Source organism: Salmo salar, unplaced genomic scaffold (assembly GCF_905237065.1).
Source record: "Salmo salar unplaced genomic scaffold, Ssal_v3.1, whole genome shotgun sequence".
Classification (NCBI taxonomy): domain Eukaryota; kingdom Metazoa; phylum Chordata; class Actinopteri; order Salmoniformes; family Salmonidae; genus Salmo; species Salmo salar.
The window spans coordinates 517,671-529,434 of record NW_025548549.1 but is presented as its reverse complement, the minus strand read 5'-3'; the positions used below and the strand labels follow the sequence as shown (position 1 = coordinate 529,434).

Here is an 11,764-nt window from a genome sequence, read left to right as displayed (position 1 = left end):
ATCATTGTCTTCGTTATTCATTATTAGTATGTTATATTATTATAATACATTATTTCGAGACATATTCAGAGCCAAACATCAACCCAACTTAACCTTTTTAACTGTTGTCGCATCCAAACTTGTCACCATCGTTTTCAGTTGTAATTGCGAAGTTCCCGGAAGAAGTCCAGCAACAACGGAGGTTCCTCGATGAACCCACCTTCTAACAAGTTCTTTGAAGAACCTTTTGGGGATGTTTTTCATTGACCAAGAACCCTACGGTTCTTAGGGGATCTGAGAACAACTCCAGTTGAACCCTTCATTTTTAGAGTGTAGTCGGCTCTATTTACTCTCAGATTCAAACATGATGATTAGTATCAACTGTCAAGTCAGCTGCTGCTGCTCCAATACAGTTTGAGGTGAGATGGTGAACTGACGTTCAACTGGGCAGTCAGCTGCTGCTGCTCCAATACAGTATGAGGTGAGAGGGTGAACTGATGTTGAACTGGGCAGTCAGCTGCTGCTGTTCCAATACAGTATGAGGTGAGACAGTGAACTGATGTTGAACTGGGCAGTCAGCTGCTGCTGCTCCAATACAGTATGAGGTGAGACGGTGAACTGATGTTGAACTGGGCAGTCAGCCGCTGCTGCTCCAATACAGTATGAGGTGAGACGGTGAACTGATGTTGAACTGGGCAGTCAGCTGCTGCTGCTCCAATACAGTATGAGGTGAGACGGTGAACTGATGTCGAACTGGGCAGTCAGCTGCTGCTGCTCCAATACAGTATGAGGTGAGACGGTGAACTGATGTCGAACTGGGCAGTCAGCTGCTGCTGCTCCAATACAGTATGAGGTGAGACGGTGAACTGATGTTGAACTGGGCAGTCAGCTGCTGCTGCTCCAATACAGTATGAGGTGAGACGGTGAACTGATGTTGAATCATAATGATTAAGTTAATTAAAATGAATTAGTGATACTATTAAAAAATTGTATTTGTCATATTAAATATATTACTCTATTGTTATCAGATAGAAACATGATGGAATATTGTACATCATATTAGCATCAACATACATTATTGTTTCATACAATTTCACATAATAAGGATATTTAATATTTTCAAGTTCAGAACCCATCACCTGCTATGTAAAAGAGACAGAAGAATGCACAATGGTCAATGCTATCTGGGATCCTTGGGACATCCCTACCCTAAACCCTAACCTTAACCCCTACCTTAACCATTTTAAATGTCAACTTCAACGGGCTAGGGACGTCCCAAGGATGTATCTCTACCTAGAAATACATGATCTAAGTGATTGATAGTTGGTATTCAGCAGTCATAAAGCCTTATTTACTTTAACGAACTACTAAAATAGTGATTTAGTCAGACAGCATAGACAGCAGCTCTACACTTTATTGACTGACTGATCCATTCATCCTTCCATCCCTACTCAGCCTTCCTCTCCTCTGAAGACCCAGTGAGGGTGGAGCTCAGTCAGAGAGCTGTTGAGGGACTGGTTAGGAAGAACACTTCTACATCCAGAGAGGTGAGAGGTCACACATGGTTTAGATGGTAAATATTTATGTCCCCTTAGTGGTTCATCACGTCAGCTAAAGGGAATATGTTCCATCATCTATGTTTATTTACATTAGTGCAAATTGTCCACTGATATGGGTGTAATTTCTCACCCCTTTTGGCTGTATGAAAGTTAATTTCCCCTCAGACACACACATTTGTTCTTTGTTATTACCCGAGCCACTGCCTGTTCAGCCTGCTATCATCCAGAAGGTGAGGTCAGTACAGGTGCATCAAAGCTGGAACTGAAAGACTGAAAAACAGCTTCTATCTCCAGGCTATCAGACAGCTTCTCTCTCCAGACCATCAGACTGTTAAACAGCTTCTATCTCCAGGCCATCAGACTGAAAAACAGCTTCTATCTCCAGACCATCAGACTGATAAACAGCTTCTATCTCCAGGCCATTAGACTGAAAAACAGCTTCTATCTCCAGGCCATCAGACTGTTAAACAGCTTCTATCTCCAGGCCATCAGACTGAAAAACAGCTTCTATCTCCAGGCCATCAGACTGATAAACAGCTTCTATCTCCAGGCCATCAGACTGATAAACAGCTTCTATCTCCAGGCCATCAGACTGATAAACAGCTTCTATCTCCAGACCATCAGACTGATAAACAGCTTCTATCTCCAGGCCATCAGACTGATAAACAGCTTCTATCTCCAGGCCATCAGACTGTTAAACAGCTTCTATCTCCAGGCCATCAGACTGAAAAACAGCTTCTATCTCCAGGCCATCAGACTGATAAACAGCTTCTATCTCCAGGCCATCAGACAGAAGCTGTTTATCAATCTCCAGGCCATCAGACTGTTAAACAGCTTCTATCTCCAGGCCATCAGACTGTTAAACAGCTTCTATCTCCAGGCCATCAGACTGTTAAACAGCTTCTATCTCCAGACCATCAGACTGATAAACAGCTTCTATCTCCAGGCCGTCAGACTGTTAAACAGCTTCTATCTCCAGGCCATCAGACTGGTAAACAGCTTCTATCTCCAGGCCATCAGACTGATAAACAGCTTCTATCTCCAGACCATCAGACTGATAAACAGCTTCTATCTCCAGGCCATCAGACTGATAAACAGCTTCTATCTCCAGGCCATCAGACTGGTAAACAGCTTCTATCTCCAGACCATCAGACTGGTAAACAGCTTCTATCTCCAGGCCATCAGACTGATAAACAGCTTCTATCTCCAGACCATCAGACTGGTAAACAGCTTCTATCTCCAGACCATCAGACTGTTAAACAGCTTCTATCTCCAGGCCATCAGACTGATAAACAGCCATCACCAGCACATTAGAGCCTGCTGCCATATATACATAGACTAGGAATCACTGGCCACTTTAATGTTTACAAATTATACATTATTCATCAAATGTATATACTGTATCTTAGTCTGTCACTGTGACATTGAGCATCAAAATATTTATACATTTATTTTAGAGATGTGTTCATTGTTAGATATTACTGTACTGTTAGAGCTAGACACCAACATCTGCTAAACACGTGTATGTGACAAATAAAAATTAGATTTGAGTTCACTGTAACGTTTCCCCATTTAACAAAACATGAATTTATGTCCACAGTCATATCAACTAGCAAATAAAACATCCAAACACTGTAATGAACCTCCAAACACAGCAGATCAAATGTAAATATTAGAAGTAGTTATATTTTATTCTTGGTCACATCGGTGGTATAATACAGACAGCTGGAGCCAGGGGGTCAGAGGTCAGGCTCTGCCCTGCTGGGTCAGGAGAGGAGGGGCTTAGTGGTACTTCCTCCAGCGGTCGTGCTCTGAGAGGAGAAGAAGAGAGGGAGAGAGAGAGAGAGAGAGAGGAGGAGAGAGGGAGAATGAAGAAATAAGGACAGAGAGCGAGGGGGGGACAGAGAGCGAGGGGGGAGAGAGGTTAACGTCAGATCAGATTGTCCTTCACAGTGCTTTGAGGTGAATGGTATTGTACTCCCACAGTGTCTGTACTCCCACAGTGTCTGTACTCCCACAGTGTCTGTACTCCCACAGGGTTAGGGTTAGGGTTAGTACTCACTGAGGTGGTCGTACTCCCCCAGGGTTAGGGTTAGTACTCACTGAGGTGGTCGTACTCCCCCAGGGTTAGGGTTAGTACTCACTGAGGTGGTCGTACTCCCCCAGGGTTAGTACTCACTGAGGTGGTCGTACTACTCACTGAGGTGGTCGTACTCCCCCAGTGTCTGTACTCCCACAGGGTTAGGGTTAGTACTCACTGAGGTGGTCGTACTCCCCCAGGGTTAGTACTCACTGAGGTGGTCGTACTCCCACAGTGTCTGTACTCCCACAGTGTCTGTACTCCCACAGGGTTAGGGTTAGTACTCACTGAGGTGGTCGTACTCCCCCAGGGTTAGGGTTAGTACTCACTGAGGTGGTCGTACTCCCACAGGGTTAGGGTTAGTACTCACTGAGGTGGTCGTACTCCCCCAGGGTTAGTACTCACTGAGGTGGTCGTACTCCCACAGGGTTAGTACTCACTGAGGTGGTCGTACTCCCCCAGGGTTAGGGTTAGTACTCCCCCAGGGTTAGGGTTAGTACTCCCCCAGGGTTAGGGTTAGTACTCACTGAGGTGGTCGTACTCCCCCAGTGTCTGTACTCCCACAGTGTCTGTACTCCCCCAGGGTTAGGGTTAGTACTCACTGAGGTGGTCGTACTCCCCCAGTGTCTGTACTCCCCCAGGGTTAGGGTTAGTACTCACTGAGGTGGTCGTACTCCCACAGGGTTAGGGCTAGTACTCACTGAGGTGGTCGTACTCCCCCAGGGTTAGTACTCACTGAGGTGGTCGTACTCCCCCAGGGTTAGGGTTAGTACTCACTGAGGTGGTCGTACTCCCCCAGGGTTAGGGCTAGTACTCACTGAGGTGGTCGTACTCCCACAGGGTTAGGGTTAGTACTCCCCCAGGGTTAGGGTTAGTACTCACTGAGGTGGTCGTACTCCCACCAGGGTTAATACTCACTGAGGTGGTCGTACTCCCCCAGGGTTAGGGTTAGTACTCACTGAGGTGGTCGTACTCCCCCAGGGTTAGTACTCACTGAGGTGGTCGTACTCCCCCAGGGTTAGTACTCACTGAGGTGGTCGTACTCCCAGAGGGTTAGGGTTAGTACTCACTGAGGTGGTCGTACTCCCCCAGGGTTAGTACTCACTGAGGTGGTCGTACTCCCCCAGGGTTAGTACTCACTGAGGTGGTCGTACTCCCCCAGGGTTAGTACTCACTGAGGTGGTCGTACTCCCCCAGGGTTAGTACTCACTGAGGTGGTCGTACTCCCCCAGGGTTAGTACTCACTGAGGTGGTCGTACTCCCCCAGGGTTAGTACTCACTGAGGTGGTCGTACTCCCCCAGGGTTAGTACTCACTGAGGTGGTCGTACTCCCCCAGGGTTAGTACTCACTGAGGTGGTCGTACTCCCCCAGGGTTAGTACTCACTGAGGTGGTCGTATTCCCCAGGGTTAGTACTCACTGAGGTGGTCGTACTCCCCCAGGGTTAGTACTCACTGAGGTGGTCGTACTCCCCCAGGGTTAGTACTCACTGAGGTGGTCGTACTCCCACAGGGTTAGTACTCACTGAGGTGGTCGTACTCCCACAGGGTTAGGGTTAGTACTCACTGAGGTGGTCGTACTCCCCCAGGGTTAGTACTCACTGAGGTGGTCGTACTCCCACCAGGGTTAGTACTCACTGAGGTGGTCGTACTCCCACCAGGGTTAGTACTCACTGAGGTGGTCGTACTCCCACCAGGGTTAGTACTCACTGAGGTGGTCGTACTCCCACCAGGGTTAGTACTCACTGAGGTGGTCGTACTCCCCCAGGGTTAGTACTCACTGAGGTGGTCGTACTCCCAGAGGTAACTGAGGGCCACGTATCCAACCAGCAGCATGGCCACGCCTCCGATACCTCCCTTCTTCACGTTGATGTACTTGTTGTAATATCTGTCATGGCCTGGGGGGGGGAGAGACAGCATGTTACTCTGTGTGTGTGTGTGTGTGTGTGTGTGTGTGTGTGTGTGTGTGTGTGTGATAACTGTCCCAGAAGTCTAACCATTGCGGATGCTGGCGAGGAGTCCGTTAGGAGTGTGTGATAACTGTCCCAGAAGTCTAACCATTGCGGATGCTGGCGAGGAGTCCGTTAGGAGTGTGTGTGTGTGTGATAACTGTCCCAGAAGTCTAACCATTGCGGATGCTGGCGAGGAGTCCGTTAGGAGTGTGTGATAACTGTCCCAGAAGTCTAACCATTGCGGATGCTGGCGAGGAGTCCGTTAGGTGTGTGTGTGTGTGTGATAACTGTCCCAGAAGTCTAACCATTGCGGATGCTGGCGAGGAGTCCGTTAGGAGTGAAGTCCCTCTTGCCCATCCAGGAGCCCAGTTCACACAGCTTCACCTCCATCAGCCGCTTCTCACCCACAGGGACTAAGGACACAGGTATACACACAATAAATACACACCTGGTACACACACACCTGGTATACACACAATAAATACACACCTGGTATACACACAATAAATACACACCTGCCATCTCTCTTACCCACGGGAACTAAGGACACAGGTATACACACACAATAAATACACACCTGGTACACACACACCTGGTATACACACAATAAATACACACCTGGTACACACACACCTGGTATACACACAATAAATACACACCTGGTATACACACACCTGGTATACACACAATAAATACACACCTGGTACACACACACCTGGTATACACACAATAAATACACACCTGGTACACACACACCTGGTATACACACAATAAATACACACCTGGTACACACACACCTGGTATACACACAATAAATACACACCTGCCATCTCTCTTACCCACAGGGACTAAGGACACAGGTATACACACAATAAATACACACCTGGTACACACACACCTGGTATACACACAATAAATACACACCTGGTACACACACACCTGGTATACACACAATAAATACACACCTGCCATCTCTCTTACCCACGGGAACTAAGGACACAGGTATACACACACAATAAATACACACCTGGTATACACACAATAAATACACACCTGCCATCTCTCTTACCCACAGGGACTAAGGACACAGGTATACACACACAATAAATACACACCTGCCGTCCCTCTCTTTCACACACACACACACACACAAACCTGCCGTCCCTCTCACACAATAAACACACCACCGAAGATAGTAACCATATAACTTCGTAACAATGAATGCTATGTCTTGTTAGCATTTCACTAGAGAGACCTGAGCCAGTTGTGTACAATTCTCATAATTCACAAAGATGCAATAAGTTAACTGACAAACTGTGTTCTCTAGATAAGCTAACTAAAAGGTTTAATAGGTAGCTAGTTCAAAGTCCCGGGAGTTATGTTGAGTCTGGGTCGTTGAGACAGTTAGCCTGTCATTAGCCGGCAAGCTACAAAACGTTGCTAACTCCGACTGCATTGCAAGAGGCTAGTCCTGCAGGCTAACTAGCTTAGCTAACTAACATGGCTACATACCTAGCCACCTAGCATATCGAAATATATGATAGTTAGCTAAAGTTAGCTAGTTCAAAGTCACGGGAGTTATGTTGAGACAAGGCTGTTTGTCATAACCAGTTAGCCTGTCATTAGCCGACAAGCTACAAAACGTTTCTAACTCCGACTGCATTGCAAGAGGCTAGTCCTGCAGGCTAACTAGCTTAGCTTAGCTAACTTTTTATTTTAACAGTAACATATAAAACATAACAGCCAGAGGTTATTCCCAAAGAAATGAGAAAACAAAAAATAGAAAACCTATTCCACATTATATCAAATCAAATACAGACATATAGCTAACTAACTTACCTGGCTAAATACCTAGCCACTGTTACGGAGTCTAGTTGATAGGTAATCGACTAGCCGGACTGTTCCCCGGACTCCGCGTGTAGGGATTTGTACAATGCATGAACAAGGCTATTGAACTAGACATTGGTGTCTGTCTTTATTACTTTATCCAATATATCATACTGAAACATGGTGTCAGAAGTGGGATCGTTTCAATGCTTGGTTCAGATGCTTTGGGTCGATGCAGACCCTCAGCTTCTCTGGTTTTTTCACTATGACCATATTGCTGATCCAGTCAGTTGGTTCGGTCACAGATGTCATGTGGCCATCGGCCTCATACTTGTCCAGCTGGGCCTTCACAGCCACTTTCATTGCAATGGGCACATTGCGAGGAGCACACTGGACTGGAGTGATGCTCTCATCCACTTCAAAGTGTACCTCACCAGGCACTGATTCAACGGGCATGTTGAATACATCGTCATATCTGTTGAGTAGTTGTTCTTTGGACAGGGGTCCATGCTGGACATGATCCACAATGTGCAGGTCATTTGGTACAGTGAACTGCATCAGTCCCAGGCGTTCGCATGTAGAGCCTGAGAGGAGAGGATGTTGACTGGTTTTCACAATCTCAAACTCCAGCTTGTGTTTGCGTCCCCGAATAACACATTCGGTCTCAAAGGTGCCCATAGAGCTCATTAGCTCTCCTGAGTACAGCTTTAGTCTAGTATCGCTGGGCAATAGATGTGTGTCAGGTGCCAGATTGATTTTGTCTTTGTAGCTCATTACGTTGCATGTAGCACCGGAATCCAGTTGACATTGTTGTTGCTTGTTGTGTAATCGTTTGGTGTCTCAGTGGCACCTGAGGTATACCAACGCAAGCAGCACGAGTTACTGGCTGGGCTCAAGGGCATTGAACCCATCGCTGATGATGTCCTGATCGTAGGCTGTGGTGACACAGACGATGAAGCAGAACGCGACCACGATGTGAAGCTCCTGGCACTGATGGAGCGCTGTCGAACAGTTAAGCTTCGTCTTGGCCTGAAGAAGCTACAGTTCAAGGTGAAAGACGTCCACTTCCATGGCCACATTCTTTCGGCAAAAGGCCTGAAGCCGGACCCAGACAAGGTCCGAGCGATCCTCGACATGCCAAACCCATCTGATGCAAAAGGAGTACAGCGTCTCATCGGTTTTGCAAACTATCTTGCAAAGTTCATGCCACACCTATCAGCAGTCTGTGAGCCTCTGCGCCGGTTGCTGGACAAAGACACACCATGGCACTGGCTACCCAAGCACGAGGCAGCGGTGCAGGAGATGAAATCTCTGGCTTCATCCATGCCAGTGTTGCGCTACTACGACGTCACGAAGCCTGTCACAATCCAGAGTGACTCCAGTCAAAGGGGACTTGGATGCTGCCTTATGCAGGAAGGCCAACCCGTTGCGTTTGCCTCGAGAGCGCTCACCCCCACCGAACAGAACTATGCACAAATTGAGAAAGAGTGCCTCAGCATCGTCTTCTCTTGCCAGCGATTCCATCACTACTTGTATGGTCGAGAGCTGGTCACCGCTGAAACTGACCACAAACCACTCATTGCCATATTCAGTAAACCTCTCCTCAACGCGCCCAAGAGGCTTCAAAGCATGCTCCTGACTCTGCAAAACTACAGCCTGAAGGTCATTTACAAGCCAGGACCAGAGATGTACATCAGCGACACACTGAGCAGGGCAACGGCACAATGTACAGGCAGAGGCACTGCCTATCAGCGGCAGGCCATCTGTTCGCTACAGCAGGAACAACAAGATGTTCAACAGATCAATCAGGCAGACTACTTAAACGTCACAGATCACCGCCTAGCCCAGATCAGGCAACACACTGACAAGGACGAACACCTACAATCACTGAAGTCCATGGCTCTCGCAGGTTGGCCATACCTGAAAGAGGAGACACCTTTCACAGTGAGAGAATACTGGACCTTTCGAGATGAGATCAGCGTGCAAAATGGCGTCTTGTTCAGAGGTCAGAAGGTCATTATTCCCAAATCACTACGTCCAGAGATGCTTACCCGCATACACTCCAGTCACGTTGGAGGTGACGCATGCTACCGCCAGGCTCGTGAAACATTATACTGGCCAAACATGCAAGCAGAAATTAAAGACTTTGTCAGCAACTGTACCACGTGCAACGAGTACGCTCATGAACAGCAAAAGGAAACCATGATGTCACACGAACTGCCCACAAGGGCCTGGCAAATCGTCAGCATGGACTTATTCAGCCACAGACAAAAGGACTATCTTCTCATTGTGGATCACTACTCTGACTTTTGGGAAATTGAACTGCTCCCTGACTTGTCTGCAGAGACGGTCATAAAGCGCTGCAAGGCGCAGTTTGCCAGGCAAGGTCAGCCTGACAAGGTAATCACGGACAATGGCCCACAATTCACTGCACAGTTCAAGCGTTTCGCCTCAGAATGGGAGTTTGACCATGTAACCTCCTCTCCAAGACACCCAAAAGCAAATGGCAAGGCAGAGTCAGCTGTCAAGATTGCAAAAAACCTGTTAAGCAGGGCCGCCGCGACAGCAACGACCCATGGAAAGCGATCTTACAGTGGAGGAACACACCCACGAAAACATGGACAGCAGCCCAGCACAACGCCTTCTGTCCAGACGTCTGAAGACTACCATCCCCGTAGCTAACAAGCTACTTGAGCCCTGCGTCATGGTTGGCGTCACGGACAAACTGCGTCGCAGAAAGCAGCTCGCTAAGTGCTTCTACGACCGGACTGCTCGAGACCTACCAGAACTGGAGGTGGGTGAAACGATAAGGATGAAACCGCTGCCGGGAGACCACACAGGACTTTGGAGGCTGGGCACGTGCCTACAGAGAGTTGCACCACGCTCTTACCTGGTGGATGTTGGTGGCTCCCTCTATCGTCGCAATCGGGTGGATCTGCGCATAGCAGAGCGGACAAACCAGAACACGCCATACACTCACCTAGATGAGATGGATCACAGTCCAGGCCTAAGGGTAAGAGGTGCAGAATTGAGACATGAGCCAACTGAAGGTGAGGCTTCTACCCCACCAAGCTCTCCAGCTCGTGGCCCTAATCCTACCCCTGTCAGAGCCAATACTTACTCACGGGTGGGTCGGCTGTGCAAGCCACCGGACAGGCTTACTCTGTAAGCAAGAGACTGTGTTAACTTGTCCTCCTGTTTATAAAAATAAACATTTAAAAAATAAAAATAAATAAAAGAAAAGAAAATAAAGAAAAAAGAAAATTTAAAAAGAAAGGAAGATGACAACTGAAGTAAAAAGAAAATGTCATGCGTTCTTAATTGTTATGACTTGATTGTTAAGAATTTAATGTTATGCTGTTATGTTTGCACTTTCTATTGAAAAGGATGATGTTACGGAGTCTAGTTGATAGGTAATCGACTAGCCGGACTGTTCCCCGGACTCCGCGTGTAGGGATTTGTACAATGCATGAACAAGGCTATTGAACTAGACATTGGTGTCTGTCTTTATTACTTTATCCAATATATCATACTGAAACAGCCACCTAGCATATCGTCTGGACGCAAAACGCTGTAAAATTAGTTGAATATTTTTACAACCCTTTAGAGAAACTGTCAGGGAATATATATATATTTCTATTTGTTTTTTTTCGCTTATTCTCCTCCTTGTAATATACCCAAGCTGTTTTTAAAGTTGTATTTTGTCCGTTTTAATGACCATGACAGTAAAGTCCTTGACTTGACTCGTAACCACAACCAAAACACAACATAGAAACATTATTAACTGGCTTTTTTTAAAAAAATGTAATAAAATACAATGTTTCGTATGTAAATGCTGAAGTGAAAATATGTCAGTTTGATTAATTAAAAAATAAATTAAAACCTGTCAACGTTTATTTTTATTTTTTTTACAGACAACCGACGTACCTATTCTGTCCGCCATCTTGTCCGGTGGAGACCGCAGTGGATGTCGGGATTAAAAATGGAAGGAGAGGATTGTGGGAGGACTGTGATTTTGAGTCTAGATGGGATACAGCTTTTGTCAACAAACCAAAAAAAAATAACTTTTCGTAGTAAGTTTAGGAGAACGTACGTAGCAGGTTAGGAGAAAAAGGTTATGATAATTAGGTTAAGGTTAGGAAAATGGTTAAGTTTAACTAAAATACACCAAAAAAAATATAATATACTTAGATGTCAATTTGACAAAAGCTGTATCCCATCTAGACATATTACCGCTTTCCATGTTGTCCGTAGCTTGTGAGGTGTGGAAACATAAAAGTATATATAATATTTTTTGGGGGGGGCATTTTAGCTAACCCTAACCATTTTCCTAACCTTAACTTAATTATCACAACCTGATACGTTTTTT

At 46.4% G+C, this 11,764-nt stretch overlaps 1 protein-coding gene across 1 annotated transcript; it reads right to left on the bottom strand.

The window, feature by feature from the left end:
- Positions 1–3,197: 3,197 nt before the first annotated feature.
- atp5mf (ATP synthase membrane subunit f) lies at positions 3,198–11,449 on the bottom strand. The gene is made up of 4 exons (XM_045712500.1): positions 11,323–11,449; positions 5,874–5,981; positions 5,398–5,514; positions 3,198–3,349 (listed from the first exon to the last, which is right to left on the bottom strand). Exons 1-4 carry the CDS (start codon positions 11,336–11,338, stop codon positions 3,321–3,323), a joined length of 270 nt encoding a protein of 89 aa, XP_045568456.1. The 5' UTR covers positions 11,339–11,449; the 3' UTR covers positions 3,198–3,320.
- Positions 11,450–11,764: the final 315 nt, after the last annotated feature.